The sequence below is a fragment of the Monodelphis domestica genome, chromosome X, assembly GCF_027887165.1.
Source record: "Monodelphis domestica isolate mMonDom1 chromosome X, mMonDom1.pri, whole genome shotgun sequence".
NCBI lineage: Eukaryota > Metazoa > Chordata > Mammalia > Didelphimorphia > Didelphidae > Monodelphis > Monodelphis domestica.
In genome coordinates, this window is record NC_077235.1 from 74,792,589 (window position 1) to 74,810,192 (window position 17,604).

The 17,604-nt window shown below is 42.7% G+C and overlaps 1 protein-coding gene and 1 long non-coding RNA gene across 3 annotated transcripts in view; one reads left to right on the forward strand and one right to left on the reverse strand.

Annotated features, from left to right (window-relative positions):
• The first annotated feature begins 821 nt into the window (after nt 1-821).
• The window catches only part of LOC103097307 (uncharacterized), a 44,562-nt gene continuing 27,779 nt past the window's right edge, over nt 822-17,604 (forward strand). The window contains exons 1-2 of one of the 2 annotated variants that reach the window (XR_008914637.1): nt 822-1,038; nt 1,160-3,625. This is a non-coding gene — a long non-coding RNA (uncharacterized LOC103097307). Of the gene's footprint in view, nt 3,626-17,604 lie in introns of both variants that reach the window. The other variant, XR_008914636.1, reaches the window with a different exon arrangement.
• Nucleotides 6,709-17,604, reverse strand: part of MTMR8 (myotubularin related protein 8) — a 38,806-nt gene continuing 27,910 nt past the window's right edge. Inside the window, exons 12-14 of the mRNA XM_001378340.4 lie at nt 15,307-15,435; nt 13,781-13,907; nt 6,709-10,624 (exon numbers count right to left, since the gene is read on the reverse strand). Coding sequence (XP_001378377.1) covers nt 10,352-10,624; nt 13,781-13,907; nt 15,307-15,435 — 529 coding nt within the window. The 3' untranslated portion in view covers nt 6,709-10,351. The remainder of the gene's footprint in view (nt 10,625-13,780; nt 13,908-15,306; nt 15,436-17,604) is intronic.

Sequence of the window (17,604 nt, forward strand, 5' to 3'; positions counted from 1 at the left end):
AGCCTCTCTGCATTTGTACTGAGTGCTCGGATATTCTTTATTATGATGGAGTTTCCCTCCATGGCTGTCGCCATGAATATTTCCTTGTTTCTGAAGGCTCCGATATGTGAATATGTGTCTGTGTCTCAGGGCACTCCTGCGATGGGAATAGCTAGACAAGCGAGAATATGTGAATGGCGAATGGCTCGTGGGTGTGTCTGAGGAGAGGGCGAATATGTGCTTAATTACATACATATACGAATAGCATGAAATAGCGTTGGTATGTGTGTGCTGATATGTAGCGAATGATTGCTCCTGTGTAGGAATAGAGATTATGAGCACTCATCATATGAATATGTGGGGGACATATGAGTGTTCATATATGAATAGCAAGAGGCTATAATTATTGTTCATTATATAATTAAATTAGATCATTTACTGTATAATAAAATATAGGCGTATTCCTAGAGAGACTGCAGGAGTGCATCTATATGTCAATAGATAGAATGCAGGAATGGCGGTCCTTGGGGAGGCCTGTCTCAAGCCTCCACTGACATTTCCCAGGAGATTTTCCAGCTAAGTTGAGGTTCCAAACCTGTTTTGCCCTTGGCTGCCAGGTCTCTCTCCCTGGAGGCACCCCAAGTATTGGCTGAGGCACTTGATTTCTACCCGCTACAATTCTATCTGAAATGGCTGCATTGGGCTCCTTTTCTTCAAGGAATATCCCCTTTTTGATCAGTGAGAGCACTTGGCGTAGATCAGGTTGGAATGCATTTCAATGGAAGCTCCCCCCCCCCCCGCACCCCCCCTGCACCCCCCCCCCTGCTTCTTTTACCTCTAAATTAAGTTAATCTAACTACTACTAATTCAGTGTTTATCTAACTTTATCCACTGCGGTGGCTGGTGGAAGAATTGGTGAAGGTGTTCTATTTGTGGCTTCATTTTACCAATCATTTGCTTTGGTTTCTGGCCTCGTGGCCTTCCTTTTCAGGCTATTTGCAGCAGGAAGAACTGAGCAATGTCCTTAAGACTGACGTTTACAAGACGGGAACCCAAGAGGTCTGTTGAGGGAAAAGGGAAGGGCCCCCGAGCTTTGGCCCCTTCTTGTCTTTGACTCCTCCAACACCCATCTGTAGCTGGTCCCTTTGTGCTACCTACAATTCCCATCTCTCCTCTGTAGACAATTTCCCCTTCTTGAAAGCAAGCCCAACTTATATGGCCCCCACTTCCAGGAAGCCTCTTCTGCTCCTTGTGTCACAGAGGCCGAGGTGGAACCCAGGCACTGGAAGGCAAAAGTCTGGTAGGCACCAGTTGAGGATCATAGGGGGCTAATGCCCATCAGGGACCCCAGCCAATGTGCCTGAGCATCAGGGAAGTGTTGCTCTAGTCTGCCCCCTAGATAGCCACTCTTAGCCCTTGGTGGTAATCAGGGAGCCAGAAACCAAGCAGAGGTATGTCTGAACATTGGAAACCAAAGTGAGAACTGATGGGCCTTCCATGTCCCCATCAACCTTTATGGGGCAAGAGTCTCCTTCATGCTAACTGTCCCCTCTTCCACCTCCACCCCCCACCCCCAAGGCCTACACTTTGGTCTTGGATGCACCACTCACCTTTCCTCTCTTTGGTTCTGCTAGCACCACCCTCCCCCATGTACCCATCATGGATTCATTTAACTGCCCCTTCCATCCCCAAATCAATCCCCCCAAATGGCCCCAGGCTGTTGGCCAGTTTATCTGGGAGGAGGACCAGGATGAGGACTGATGGCTGTTGCTAAGTCTGTCCATCAGTCCATCCATTCCTCTGTCCGCTTGATAAAACCCATGTGAACCCTGTAAATTCATATCCCCAAATACTCCCATAGTCTCTCAGTCCACATACAGCAGTCCTTCACAGAGGAGTACTGACTCGACATGTACACGCACACGTTCTCTCTATTCCTGGAGGATGAATTCCTCTTGTAGTCTCTCTTACGTAGCAGTCCTCATATACGCTCGCTCTCTGCCCACCAGGACTTGGATATTTTACATATACATACATATAGGAATCTCATGGATTTTCTCCAGAGGCTCCAGTCATTGCCCTACAGATTCACTTGTCTTTTTCTCTGTATTTCTATGCATCTGCTTTCTCTCTTCTCTCCTCTTTATTATTCTCCCTCTGAATATATCATATATGTGTGTAAACATACACATATGTCCAATACAGGAGACAATAAGCATACAGAGAGCAAATTATAGACGGGATAAATAATTAGCCGAGGGAAGAATTAAGAGGGGACTTAAAAGAAGTCAGGGAGGCCATTACTTGGAGTGGAGGGAGAGTTCCAGGCACGAAGGGTATTTAGATAAAATGAAGATCGAATGTCTTAAACATGGAGTGTCTTGTTTGAAGGGACAGTCAAGAGGCCACCATCATTGTACTGAAATGGGTCTAGTGGGCCGTAAGGTGTAAGAACACCATAACACTAAACGTGTACCGTGACACTCCTTCGTATGTCTCAGAGCTAAGTGGAGCCACCGTGCTGCGCCCGGAGTTAGGAAGACATGAGTTCAAATTCGGCCTCAGCCCCTCATTAGCTGTTGACCTTGGGTAAGTCACTGAAGGCTCTGTGTCTCAGTTTCCTCAACTATAAAATGGGAATAAAAACATCTACTTCGCGAGGTGGTTGTCGGGATCAAATAACACCAAAAGGTAAGAGGGGGCAAGGTGATGAAGAGCTTTGAACATCAAACAGCATTTTGTATTTGATCCTGGAGGCAGTAGGGCCCTGCAGGGCATGATCTGACCTGCACTTTAGGACAATCACTTTGGTGGCTGAATGGAGTCTGAACCCGTGTGGGGAAAAAACTTGATGGGGTAGACCCACCAGAAAGCTACTGTAATAGTCTGGGGATGAGGGGAGGAGGGTCTGCACCGGGGTGGCGGCAATGTCAGAGGAGATAAGGGATTCAGGAGATATTGCAAAAGCTTAAACTAACAGAACTTGCCAACAAATTGGTTCTGGGGGGGGGTGAGCCGTTGTAAGGAATTGAGGATGTCTCCTAGATTTCGAGCCTGAAGGACTTGGGACGATGGTGTTGCCCTGAACGGTAAGAGGGAGAGTGGAGGAAAGGTTCAAAGGGAAAGCTAATTAGATCTGTTTTGGACATGTTAAATTTAAGGTATCTATGGGGCAGCAGGATTGAGAGTCAGGCCTAGAGACAAGAGGTCTTGGGTTCAAATCTGGCCTCAGACACTTCCTAGCTGGGTGACTGAATAAATCACAACCCCCATCACCTAGCCCTTCTATTCTGCCTTAGAACCAATACATAGTATTGATTCTAATATGGAAGGGAATGGTTTAAAAAAGGATGCTGACACATTGACACATTTTGGGATTCGGTAGGGCATCAGAGTCAGTGTTCTGATTTATGCATTCATGGTGATACCAATTCCTCCCTTATAGTCCTAAAAGCAATGTAACATCATGGTGTGAAGATGACCTTGGATTCTTGAAGGCTACGCCAACAGAACACAAGCTCCAAAAGAACCAGCATATTTGGAAAGGCTTCAGCACATGAATGCCAGCTATTGTTTTAAGAACTGAAGAAGGCAAGGATCCTTGGGTTTAGAAAGAGCTACAGAACAAAATTACCCCCGGCAGATGGTGAGCACATTGTTGTTTTTAATCTCCCTCCAGATGTATCCTCTAGGTCCAGATATTTCATCAAAACCTCTTCAACAGAGTTGGCAAAATGGGAAGTGTTGGGTTTGGAGTTGCACAGACCCAGGTTATAATCCTACTAGCTGTGTGACCCTGAGCAAGACACTTAAGTGCTTTGTTTGTTTCCTCAATTATAAAATGGGGAAAACAGCACTTACCTCACAGGTTTGTTGTAAGGAGCAAATGAGATGATATTTGTAAAGTGTTCTGCAAATATTAGTGTCATATATATGCTAACTATGATTTGAGTTCTCTCTCATTGGGATCATGTAAGTGTGGGGATGGAGTCAAAACCATTTCACCCGATTTTAGCTGTGACAACTTTAAATGAGATCATATTTTCATCACTTACAAGTCTTAGACCCACATTGGTGAACCTATGGCACACGCCAGAGGCATCTGTGCACCCCTTCCTCTCTCCACTACACCTGTGGACATTTATCACCTACCCCCCTACCCAGCAGCCCAATGGAAGTGCTTCCTCCCTGTCTGGGGTATGAGGGTGGCTCACATGTGGTGTGAGGGTGTGGTTTGGGCACTCCATTTCTAAAAGGTTTGCCATCACTATCTTAGACTAAAGTGTTAAAAGGTCTCTGAAATGGGATGGCATTTTACAAAGAAACCCGGCCATACCCTAGGCATCATCTCTAAATAACTGTGAGTTGAGAAGGGGTTGAAGTCCAGAAATTGGAGCAAGCATAGTGTTTCCCCTTTTGGGAGAAGTCTCAGCCTATTTTCCAGGTTTCCCCAGTCAGGAAGCCCAATAGAAATTCAAAGGGACCAGAAGATTTTGGACTTCCTCCCAGTATTCTAGAAGCATTCCTGCATCAAATGCCAATAGTTTCTGCATTAGGAGCCAAGTCCAGATGAATGTAAATTCTCCAAGCTTAAGGGAAACTTCTCACTCTTCAGGAAGAAAATGACTTCCATCTAACCAGGAACTGTGGATTACTTGTTTCATAAGCTTGAACCCACTTTCTTTTGGGCTCTTGTGTGTACTTGTGGGCAGGAATGAAATATGTTCTATTCTTACTGTACCACCTTTCTGAGAGCTACTTAAGGCTGTCTGACTAAAAGATTACTGATAACCTTGAAGGAAAGCACATTGGTAAGGGCTCAAGTCCATGGCATTACAGAATCAACCTTGCCCTTTCAGGGTTACCCCTACCTAGAACTTGGAGAGAGATGTTGCCAAGCACCAGCGACCTGACTCGGTGGGAATAGGGAGTTGGGATAATGATCCTCAGAGCATACGCGGGCTACATAAGCAAGGAGATTCCATGATGGCTGGTCATTACTTAGTGACTCTTGGTCACATCAAATGAAAAAACACAAGGAGGAATAGCCTCCATACTTTACATGTGCATTCGATTTAAGAGGAAGGAAGCAAGTGGGAAAGAATTCATATTTGCATATTTGAAACATTCCAATATGATTTGCAAGATGGTATCATTGCTTCCATAACCCCCAAACCTCGTAAAGGGGAATTGTGGGTCAGTTAGAGAGTACAAGGCAGAAATACTGCACAAGATCAAAAAACTCCATTTTCTGGTTCTCATACCAGAGAACTGGAATACTCGGCATCCTCCCCCCATCCCACTGCCTCTCAGTGTGTCGGGCACAGACTTATTTCAGGGTCAGGGTGTGTAGATCATTGCTCAACGTCTGCTCCAAGCACAATAACCCTAAACTGCCTCTTACCTGACAAGAGACAGAAGATGCTGATTCTGCCCAACCACTTGGAGGAAAGGAAAGGGATGAGTTGAATGGGCAGCAAAGGGCACAGAGAAGAGTGGAAGGGGAGAAGTGACAGAACTTCCATATAGGAGAAAGAGGACTACAAATCCAATGAGAGTTTATTTCCTTTCTGTCTCTCCCTCTCTTTTTCCTTCTCTCCCTCTTTGTCTCTCCTCTCCTCCTCTCTCTTTTTCTCTCTCATTCTCTGTCTCTCCTCCTTCTCACTCTCCCTTTCTTCTACTATCTCTGTCTCTCTGTCCCTGTCTGATTCTTACTCTTATTTAATCTGGGTGGGGAACTGGAGCTAGGCCAATCAACCTTATGCACTTGAAGACGAAGGCGCCCAAACCTGGGAGTGTGTGCTGCAGTGGAAGAGGGAAGTGCCAGTGGGATAAATCAAGGGGAAGGACCTGGAAATACAAAAGTAGGTTTGAAAGACAAAAAGTTCAAGTGAGAAAGCCTGCATAAAAATGGCTCAGAAGCAGATAAATCATAAGGACCAAAGGACAAATGAGTGAAACCTCAAAGCAAATCTGGAACATTAAGAACAGGGGCAGCCAGGTGGCTCAGTGGATTGAAAGCCAGGTCTAGAGATGGGGAGTCTTGGGTTCAAATCTTACCCCAGACATTTCCTAGCTGTGTGACTGGACAAATTGCTTAACCCTGATTGCCTAGCTCTTCCGGCTCTTCCGTCTTAGAACCAATACTTCGTTAGGGTTAAAGAACATTACGAACCATTATTATGCAGATATGATTGTGAATCAGATTCAAATTCTAATGGGACTGTGTATGATCCAGCTTTGAATTTGTCTCATGTTATTAGAATTGTTTAAATTTCTAGAACCTGATGAGGATCACCAGGACTAACCTGATGATGCATAACGCCTGCTCTGAAAACAGCCTTGTGTTCTGACAAGACATTGATTTAAACTGAGCCTCTATAGATAACTCCAAGGCTGTCTCCTTCCATGTTATTAAAGTCATGACCTGGCCTGCATTCCAAGCTGTTGATGGACATCTCTGATTGCTAGGCATTCTCCCAGAGACACACATTCTCTCTATTACTCACCCCCCTTTTCAAACTTGGCCTTTGTTCCAAGTTCCAACACATGTGTCCTTGTTTTCTCTCTCTCAGTGGAAAATATCTTTGCTATAGAAACCTGTTTGCTCTTTGGTCCTATTCAGGATTAACAATTATTATACTATAGAGTAAAAAGGACCAAAATTAGCCAATGGAAAAAGACAGTCCTATGGACATCACTGAACAGCAATAAGAAAATACACAGTAGTTCAAAAGAGAAACAAAACATTTAAAAGACAAAATTAGGAATGAAACTAGGTTGGAAGGCAGAGATACAAAGCAGAATTAAAACCCAAAGAGCAGAAGTAAGAAAAAAGGAATATGTGCCTGAGAGTCTCTCCAAAATAGTTAGGGTTCTGTGTGAAAGAGTAATTGTTTATAATACAAAAGGAAGTAGAAGAAAATCTGGTAGAAGATCAGCCAAAGTCAACAACCTTAGGAGAACACACAAATTCTATGCAAGTCAAAGCAACTGACAGGATTTGCAGAGATAACAAATATAAGAAAATTTAAAACCTGACTAAAATATTGCAGGAAACAATACAAGAATCATCTATAACTTCTGAATGGAGACAACAAAGCACACCCATTGATCATATCCACATATTTTTTTTGTGGAGGGAAGGGGAACATGCTTCAGCCTTCACATACAATGGCTAAATTTCACCATTTCAATAAACAAATACACTTTATGAGCAACCAGGAAATAGACAATACAATGACTAACCAGGATTCCAGAGGAGCCATATACAATGATGTATGTGACTATACAGCCTGACAAAGAGGCGATAAAATAGAGGTATGAATTCAACAGTCAATATTGGTATTTGTTTTGGAGGGAGAGAAAGGAGAGAGAGAGAGAGAGAGAGAGAGAGAGAGAGAGAGAGAGAGAGAGGGAGGGAGAGAGAGAGAAATACACAGGAATGTCAATTCAAATAGCAATGACTCCACATTTCTGAGAAATCACAGCAGAGAGGAACAATAATAGAGCAAAGGGAGCATAAGCTGCAACCCCAAAATAAGGCATCTTGAAAATTTAAGCTTAATTATCAATGAAAAAAGATTCAACAAAAAAGGCATTGGGGGCATTCTTGATAAACAAAAGAGAGCTGATTATTTGACTTGCAAAACTTCCAACAACAGAACTATAGGGTAAATACATAGTACATTTATCAAGACAACACTAACAAATAATTCTCAGACCGTTAGAACCTATACTTAGAAGAAAAAAATGAATTGTAAAATTAAACCAAAAAGGATCATCAAGGGGAAAAAAGACGAAGAAGGGTTAAAGATTTAAGGGGAAAGGAAGGAGGAAGAGGTGAATTAATAGACCACTAAGTCATCGAATTCTCCGTAAGTGACCAATATATATATACGGACAGAACAAAAAATAGGAACGGAGCACTGTATAATGATCAGACTTTGCCTTGAAGGCATGTGCTTCTCTTAATTGAAGAAGTGGAAGACTTTGGATGGAGAATGTCACATATATTGTCAAACACAGTTGAGGCACTGGTTAATTTTACTGGACTGCCTTTTCTCTTAAAGTCTTTTCAAATTTGGCCTGAGACACTTCTGGCTATGTGGCCCTGGGCAAGCCACTTGACCCCAATTACCCAACCCTTCTGCCTTGGAACCAATACTTGGAATCAATTCTGATGGAAGATACAGTTTTTAAAAAATCTTTGTTACAAGGGATGGCTTCTTGGATACAGGAAGTGGAAGGAATATATTCAGAAATAAATATGATAGAAAAGCCAAAAGTATCCATAAAAACAAACTTAAAAACTAAAAGAAAATTTCCAGGGAGTGAGTGATCATGGGTAATTCCTACTGAGTACATCCTTGAGTCACAAATCTTCCTTTCTCACAGATTGATTACAAGGCTTGGTGGACCCACAGTTACTCCATAGGGTCTCCTTCTTAAAAGAACGTTGTCAACACTAACATAAAAGAGTCAAGAAAAAAATCAAGGACCCACCCTGGTTACCCTCCCTATTAAGACCTACAAGTGACTGGCATTTTCTTGCTAAACAAATGCTGAAAAGAATGAAGGGGGCAGGGAGATAGGGGGAATTAGAAGATTTGATTTTGTGAGACATTTTACTTGCATCTGGCAGGTTTTTTTTTTGTTTTTAAAAACCTTACCTTGCATCTTAGAATCAATAAGATGTATTTGTTTCAAGGCAAAGGGGAAAGGCAATGGGAGGGGGGAAGCTGGGAAGTGTCTGAGGCAGAATTTGAACCCAGGACCTGGGTCATAGCCTAGCTCTTTCACAGAAGCATTAGGCATGCTACAGGACTGGGGATGTTTCTAAAGGCAGCAAATTTCCAAAAAAGGATGAGTTTCTTCTTCACACGTATCCAAAAATCCAGACAATTTTGATTCTTTACTTGTCTTCAAGGGAAAAACAGGTATATAAAAAACAAGCAGGCATTTTTGTCATAGTTAGACTTTCTGGAAAGTCTTTAGACATGGAAAATACGGGATAGGATCCAAAAGGGAAAAGGAGCATAGGATTGAATCTTTCCACTGATGGGATCATATATTTAGGATCTTAGATGGGGGAGCCTCTTTCCAAAAGCAACGATATTTTCAATTGCACCCCCCAAATGTCATGGAGATTGAAGGAAAACTTCAATAATCCTGACTTCACTAATTTGGAATTGAGGATTATTTAGTTTGGCTTAGATATTTATGAGCTCCCAGAATGTCTCTAGAACACGGTGACCTGAATAGAGACCCTTTAAAGAAAGGATAGGGATCTTCATTAAGGAGAAGAGAAAACTGGGGAGCTGGAGGATGGGAAGTTATTACAGACTTCCTATATTGGTGGAGCTTCACTGGAAGAGATTGGTCTTGCTCTTCTTGGCCCCAGAGAACTGAATTAGGATAAGTAACAGAGATCAGTAATAAGGGAGCAGTAATAAGGGCTTGATATAAGTGCAAAAATGAGATGAGTTTCCACGACAGGCATTGAGCTCCCATCCTTTAAAGATTAGAAGTCCTCAAGAAGAGGCTAGATTAACTCTCTAGTGATGATGGAGAGGGCATTCCTGGTCAAGGTGGACTAGATGTCTTTTGAGATCCCTTAGCTTTTTCAGATTTCTGTCACCAAAATGAAACTATTCTGCACTATTCTGGAGAAAAGGAGCTGCTAAGCAAATTCATGACATAAAGGATTTGGGGGACTAAGATCTTTTTCCAGGTGTTTCCTGGTGTCTCTAAAACCCACCTGTATCCATTCATGCTAAAATGTATTTAAGAATTATTACCTCTGAGTCCCTTCCATTCATTAGGCAAGTGCTTGGGGAAATATGAGTTCTTGTGCATTCCTATGTGTCTTTCAAAGGGATATTTTCTTACAAAATATTCTAAAGTTCGGACCTCTCCATTTAAAAAAAATTAGCATGAATTTACTGTATCGATCTATTGTATTCATCGCCAATGATGCCATCTATTCTAAGAGTGAGGATAGAAAAGGAAGGAGATCAAAAATAGGCAGTAGAAATAGTTTAGGGCTTGGGCACAAAGATGAATTTCTAACTTAAAGTCTCATTTTAGAACGTGGCATGTTTTCTTCCTCATCTATGTCATATATAGCTGGTCATGAACACATTGGTCAAGTACTCTGCAGGGGAAAATGGCAAGAGATTCCTTTTCTGCACTCGATAGAGGCCCTTAAGAGGAACATTCTGCCCATCAATAGTGAAGTCAGTGACCTCAGGCAGAGGTCCCTTCTCCCTGGGACAAAGATGAGTTAGTCTGTCTACTTGACCAGATGAATCAGGGAGGTTGGAGGTTTTACTATATTGTCCTATATGCTTCAAGGAACCCCAGATGTGGGTCACTGATGCTTTACTTCTCGATGCTGGCCTCTATTCTCGGAGCTTGGTGGCTGGTCTGATGTGAACACAGACTGTTTTTGCTTTGGGGTCAGATCAGGTCGTGAGTCTCCTTCCCCAGTTAGTCTGCCATTGGGGAGTACAACAGGTGACGGCCAGTCCTGGCTTTGCGGAGTGTCAGGGAGTGGAGTTTTCAGAGGTTTGCTCAAGGCACTTTGAGTCTGAGGCTGGACACAAGTATCTTCCAGGGAGAGAACATCGAGGCTTGGTAGCTTCTATATTAGCAACAGGGAATAATGGAGAGGGGGAGAGGGAGAGAGAAGGGGGCGGAAGAGAGGGAGAGAGAGAGGGAGAGACACTATGAAATATGAGAAGAAACCAAACAGGTAGTTGCATGACCAGTCTAGGAAGACTGGCATTTGCTTTTGTAGTACAAAAGAAATTTATATGCCCCAAAACGTCTCTACGAGTTACCAAGGGTCTGGAAACTTCCATTCCTAGAGATTCATTCTTTTGGAATCCTCTTTTAAAACACAGCCTGATGATCGTACGTGTATATACAACCCAGATCAAATTGCTTACCATCTCAGGAATGGGGCAGAGAAGGGAGGGAAGGAGATCATTTGGAGCTTAAAATTTAAGAAAATGCATGTTGAAAATAGTTTTTACGTGTAATTAGAAAAATAAGATAAAACAGCCCGGGGAGGGAGAGAATTTGAAACTTAAAAGAAAATAATGCATTTTAAATATAAAAAGTCACTAAAACAAAATTAAATGGAAAATAAATAAAACACAGCCTGACTCTAAGGTGGGGAAATCCATTAATGCAGTGACAATTTGGAGTGAATCAATCAGAATGACATTAGCAAGCCAGTCACTCCTCAAGGCTCCAAGGGAACAGCATAGGACAAAGGGAGCTTTCATGAGAGTTGGCAGGGAGCTATTGGGATGGCACAAAGGATGCTGCTCTGTGTGTGGGGCCACACTGGGGAAGAAGGGGAGGGAGAAAGAGGTAAAAATCTCCCCCCTTCCAAATTCTGCCTTGAATCTCCTCTAGTTCCAAGGCATCTTTCCCCAACTTCTGGAGAACAAGTTACTGTTTTTTGTCACTCCCAGAAATAAATACAGAAGCTGAGGGGAATGAAGGCTTAGAATAAAAGGGGCCACTTGCTCAGTTAGAATGAGAAGAAAAGCTGTGCCTTAGTTGAATAGAGTTGATTCATTCCTAGATGACAAAGAACATAGCCTGATGAAGGATTCTTTTTCATGAGGGTCTTCCCCCTATTCCCCTTTCCACATCCCCCTCCATTTTGGCCTACCTACCTCCCTTCCTTCTTCCCTTCCTTCCTTCCTTCTTCCTTTCCTTCCTTCCTTCCTTCCTTCCTTCCTTCCTTCCTTCCTTCCTTCCTCCCTTCCTTCTTCCCTTCCTTTCTTCCTCCCTTCCTTCTTCCCTTCCTTTCTTCCTTCATTCCTTCCCTTCCTTCCCCTTATCTTCCATTTTAGAATCAATACTGTTTATCAGTTTCAAGGCAGAAGAGTGGTAAGGGTTAGGCATCGGGGTTATGTGACTTGCCCAGTCGCATGGGTAGGAAGTATCTGAGGCCAGATTTGAACCCAAGTCCTCCTGACTCCAGGCCTGGTACTCTATCCACTGTGTCACCTAGCTGCCCCAGGGGACCTCCTTAATGCAGCAAAATAATAAATCTAGTGTGAGTCCCTGGACTGGCAGGGCGGGTAGATAACAACCTGGCTAACATCACTTATGACATTATGCTAGTCTACTGCACCAACTGCACCTCCTGGCTTCTAACCTCATTCATTTCCATTCCCTTCTAATTGTTTTATATCAGTTCAAACTGATAAAACAAACACCTTTGTAGAAATAACCAGGCTGTTGTTTTTGCCAGCAGTCATTGAGGAAAAGCATCGCTCAGGAAGTCATATAAACTCTGGTTGTCAGAGACAGTAGAGATCATCTAGCTCAACTGCTCTACTTAAGTGAGACTTAAGTCTCCTCTACAACTAGAAGCAGTGGGAAATTGGGAAGATTTTAACTTCCTAATGCTAAGACTAAGAGCAATCCAAAAACAGAATGGATGGGGGCAGCTGGGTAGCTCAGTGGATAGAGAGCCAGTCCTAGAGGTAGGAGGTCCTGGGTTCAAATCTGACCTCAGATACTTCCCAGCTGTGTGACCCTGGGCAAGTCACTTCACCCCCATTGCCTAGCCCTTACTACTCTTCTGCCTTGGAGCCAATACAAAGTATTGATTTCAAGACGGAAGGTAAGGGTTTATTAAAAAACAAACAAAAACAAAAGCAGAATGGATGGCCTTGAGCCTCATTCATTGCCTTCAAGGGGAGGCTAGATAAAGATTTCTTGGCAGAATTGTGGAGTAGATTCTTCTTTGGAGTCAAATTGGTCTAAATTCCTTCTGAAGTTTCTTCCAAATCATTCTGTGAGTCAAGACAAATGGTCCTGATGGTCCCACTGGACAGTAACAACAGTCACTACTTCCTAAAGACCCCCATTTTATTTAGGGATTTATCTAATAGGTTAAAATTTTCCCTTTATAGCAAGTTGAAATCTTATTGCAATTTTCATTCGATAGTCCTACTTTGGTTATCTTCATAGCAAGGCCGCTCCTTCATCCATTCTTAGAACATTGTTAATCTTCCTAAAATCGGACCTAGGGGGCAGCTAGGTGACTTAGTGGATTGAGAGTCAGTTCTAGAGAGGTCCTGGGTTCAAATCTGGCCTCAGATACTTGCTGGCTGCGTGACCCTGGGCAAGTCACTTACCCATCATTGCCTAGCTCTTAACACTCTTCTGCCTTGGAACCAGTAAACAGTAATGTTTCTAAGACAGAAGGTAAGGGTTATTATTTAAAAAAAAAAAATATATATATATGATCTAGATATGGTACCCTCAATCTGACTTGCCTTAAAGAAATAGGGACCAGCCTTTTCTTTTTGCTTATGACCATTTTCTCCCAGGCATCATCCTTGTATTTCTACATCTGACTAGAGAAGGGAATTTATTTTGGACACTATAATGCTATTATTAGTACAGAATAGGATAAAAATAGCTTTTTTGGATACCGAGTCTCCCATATAACTCACGCTGAGCTTAGAGTTCATTAAAACCATCAGGCCTTTATCACGTGGACTGGCACCGAGTCTACTTGACCAGTTAATGTTTGGAACCCGAGTGCTCCCTATCTATATCATTCTAAGGGGGCTTAACTGAAATTAACTTGGATTTGCTACCTGTAGCCATTTAAAATTCGGCATAAAAAAGGTGAACCCAGCAGGCAGGTCAAGCTTCCCACATAGACCAGCTTAACTTGAGGGAACAACCTTGGAAGTGGGCCAGCCATGCTAACTGAGGAAGGCAAAGAGCCCTTCTTTGGGGAGGGCCCCCAGACACTCACAGTCTCTAAGTGTGTCATATCCTCTTCCATCTTCACTTGCCGATTTTGCAGACAGAGGAGATGGTCCAGCATGCTCTGCTTGGGGTGCATCCCTCTGTCAAAACGATGGTACATCCCACACCAGAACCTTCAAAGGCACAGGAAAAAGAGGAGAGAAGCCAGTCATGCTGAGGGAGAAAATCAGTGCCCCTTTCTGAATCCCAGCCTCCACCCATTCAAAGCAGTCACTGAAGAACATCCCCAAAAGGAGTTAAAAGAAAAGCTTTTCGACAAAGTCCTCACTAGAGCTAGGACACAAGATATTTCCAGGAGAAAAACTATTTCATTCAATGAGCATTTGTTTTAAAAATATTTTTATTGATGCCTTTTGTTATTCAATTGCATTCTGAATAGATCCTTCCTCTACCTCCCCACAAGTCATTCCTCATGAAAAGGGGAAAAATGCAAAGCCAACACTTGGATTCTTTGTGACAGTACATGTAGCATTCCATACCCATAGTCCTTCACTTCTGTAATGGGGGGAGGTGCGTTTTCTCACCTTTTCTCCAGGGCTGTCAAGTTTGGTCATTATTATCACACAGTATTTAAGGTTTGTTTTCCCTTTATAATTACATTTTTCTCCAATCACATACCTCATCCTTTTGTTCTATATGTTCTGACCAAATTGGACTACTCATCAACATCCTTTCTTATCCAACCCCGTTCCACATTCACATCTTTGCTCATGTTGGTCCATGCCTAGAATGGACTTCCATTCCTCCATTTCTGTTTGCTGAGGTCTTTTCCTCACTCTTTTTTTAAACCTTACCTTCCATCTTAGAATCACTACTGTGTACCGGTTCCAAGGCAGAAGAGTGGTAAGGGCTAGGCAATGGGGTTAAGTGACTTGGCCAGGATCACGCAGCTAGGAAGTGTCCGAGGTCACATTTGAACTCAGGACCTCTTGTCTCTAGGCCTGGCTCTCAATCCACTGAGCCACCTAGTTGCTCCCTGATGGTTCTTTAATGGAAAGTATGGCTGTCTAAACCAAGTTACCAGGAGTAAGATTTTCACTGTGGCCCCTGAGTTCTGCATCTTGATATGGTTGACTTACTGACCAAAGAAGTCCATTTCCATATATTTTCTTGCTTTAAAAAATTTCTATAGGAGATTGGCCTCTCTATCTCATCCAAGCCAGAAGTACATGGCCCATTCAGGGGCCCAATCCCACTGCTGCTTGGGACAAAAGCTTTGACCTTCTCTGTTTCCACTTTGGGCCAGCTCAGCTGACTATAAGCTCAGAACTCCTGAGCTCAAGTAATCCACCGGCTTTAGCTTCTCCCAAGCAGGGGTTATCAGCACGCACCACCACGTTCATCTATCTTCTATGTATTTTAACTGCCTTTATCTTTTCCCAACTCTCCGGTAGGATGCTACTAGGGGAAAGTCAGCAACTGAGAAAAAGTTGCCAAATAACAACCCCACCCCCCATCTTTACTCATCTTACTCCAAAGGGGGAACAGGAGGAACATAATTTAGTAACTTACTGGAAGCTGAATGGCAAAGTGTTAGGATGAAGTACCCCATAAGCAGTGGGACCCTTGTAGAGTGGATTCCTAAACTCTGTCTTCTTCTGTAACAGGAAAGGCCACAAGGAATGGGTTCTCTCAAAGATTCTGTTTAAAGGCAAAAATGAAAAAATCAAATTGACCTTGCAAACCAACCATGGTTTTGTAGAAATGACATAAATCAAGTGGAATTGAGAGTGAGGGCAGTTAGGGAAAAGAGGTAAGAGCAGTAATACTTAGGATTATTTGGAAAACGATTTTATTTTCCCAAATACATGTGATAACAATTTTCAAAAGTCCTCACCTTCCGTCTTAGAATCAATACTATGTATTGGTTCCAAGGCAGAAGACTGGTAAGGGCTGGGCAATGGGGGTTAGGTGTCACCTAGCTGAGGCCAGATTTGAACTCAGGATCTCCTGTCTCCAAATCTAGCTCTCTCTCCAGCAAGCCACCTAGCTACTCATCTTCATATCTTTTTTAAAAATTAAATTCTTAAACACCAAGGTGAATGAGCATTTTTATATTTGTAGTATAACAGAAGGAAAAAATGGTGGCTGAAACCACAACCATCTATTATGGAGAGTTTGCTTTTCTTTTAAATAAATGGTTCTCCTGGTTCTGTTCACTCCCCTTTGCATCAGTTCGTATAAGTCTTCCCAGCTTGTTATGGCAGTATCTTACTTGTCATTTCTTTTTTTATTCTTTTTAAATCCTTATCTTCTGTCTTAAAATTTATTCTAAGTATCAATTCCAAGGCAGAAGAGCAGTAAGGACTAGGTAATTGGGGGTTAAGTGACTTCTCCAGGCTCACTGAGCTAGGAACTATCTGAGACCAGATTGGAACCCAGGACCTCTCATCTTCAGGCCTGGCTCTCTATCCACTGAGCCACCTAGCTGCCCCCTGCCCTTCTGATATTAACGGTCAGAGGACCAAACCAGGTTATTTCTCTTGTTCTATCTTTCAAGGGGTCTTCACGATTTTTGACATATAGAGGGAAACAGTTTGTTGGAGCAGACCTATCATTAGGCTGCATTTGGCTTTACTGAATCACCTCTTACTTTTTAAGGGCCAACAAATGATAAAGACAACAAGATTCTGTATTCTCTTAATCTTCCAGTAAGTTGGGTGAGGGGAATCATGTTTCTACTGCTTGGGGGCAGATACTGTTTCCAGTATCAATAAGGAGACTTCCAAACACAAGTAGCTTTATAAAAACTTGTATACAGATATGAAAGTAGGTGACTCGGTCAGCCACTGTGGATGCTTCCTTAGTCAGCTCTGCACATTATTCTTAAGATCCTTACTTGCTCACAAGGACAATATCAAAACCAACAGATTTCAATTCCTCCATCTATGTGTTTCCCTGTAGGCCAATGGGCAATGATCTCACATTTAGGGTATTAACAGCTAAGTTAAAGTTACAAGATGGCTTCCCAATGTGTGAGTGTTAGCATCTTCTGCCTCCTTTCTCACCATCCCATTGCTCTCAACAGAGGGTTGCAAGGGACTGAGGGCTATTTTCAAATTCTCTTTGTTTCCTGGGTTGGGACAACCAAAGAACTCATCATCACGTGGCCAGCCTGATGACAAGTCTATCTGAAGAGGCTTCTGTTTTATGTTCATATACATAATTTAGGTAGATGGTCAACAGAAGGCTGTTGCTGAGAGACAGCATGCCACCCATTGGTATAAGAGAGTTCACTTTGACTTCCATACCATAATATAACATGAGAATAGGCTTCTGGGGAGTTCTATCAAATTCACTATGATACTTCTTTTTTGGGGGGTTGGGAGAGGAGCAAAGGAAGGGAGAAGAGGAATCCATTGATCCTCCTGCCATTTTGTTGTACACATACACAAAAGTCTCAAGTCCTTACAAAGAGCAGGTGGATTGTTTGTGGATTTGCTAATGAACATCTACTTCTCCACCTCTAAAAATGGGATAATACTACTTGTCTGACTTATTCCCACAGTTGGGGTGAACGAGCTGCTACCATGATCGCCACCAAGACCAGGAAGAGAGTCTGTGCCAGAGCTACAACTAAACTTTGAATTTCCAGACTCTGACCACTCTTTACCTTCAGAGTATTTCCCCGACATCCACATGCACACTGTGGGGATGACATAACTTGATTTACAAATGAACTGCAGAGAAATCATCATCTGATAAGACCTTCATAATTCTTTACAATAGTATCTCCCTCTCCCCTGCACCTCAAAGGCTCTCCTCTAAACCCAACCACCACTGGATAAAAAAAAAGGCTCAGATGACTAC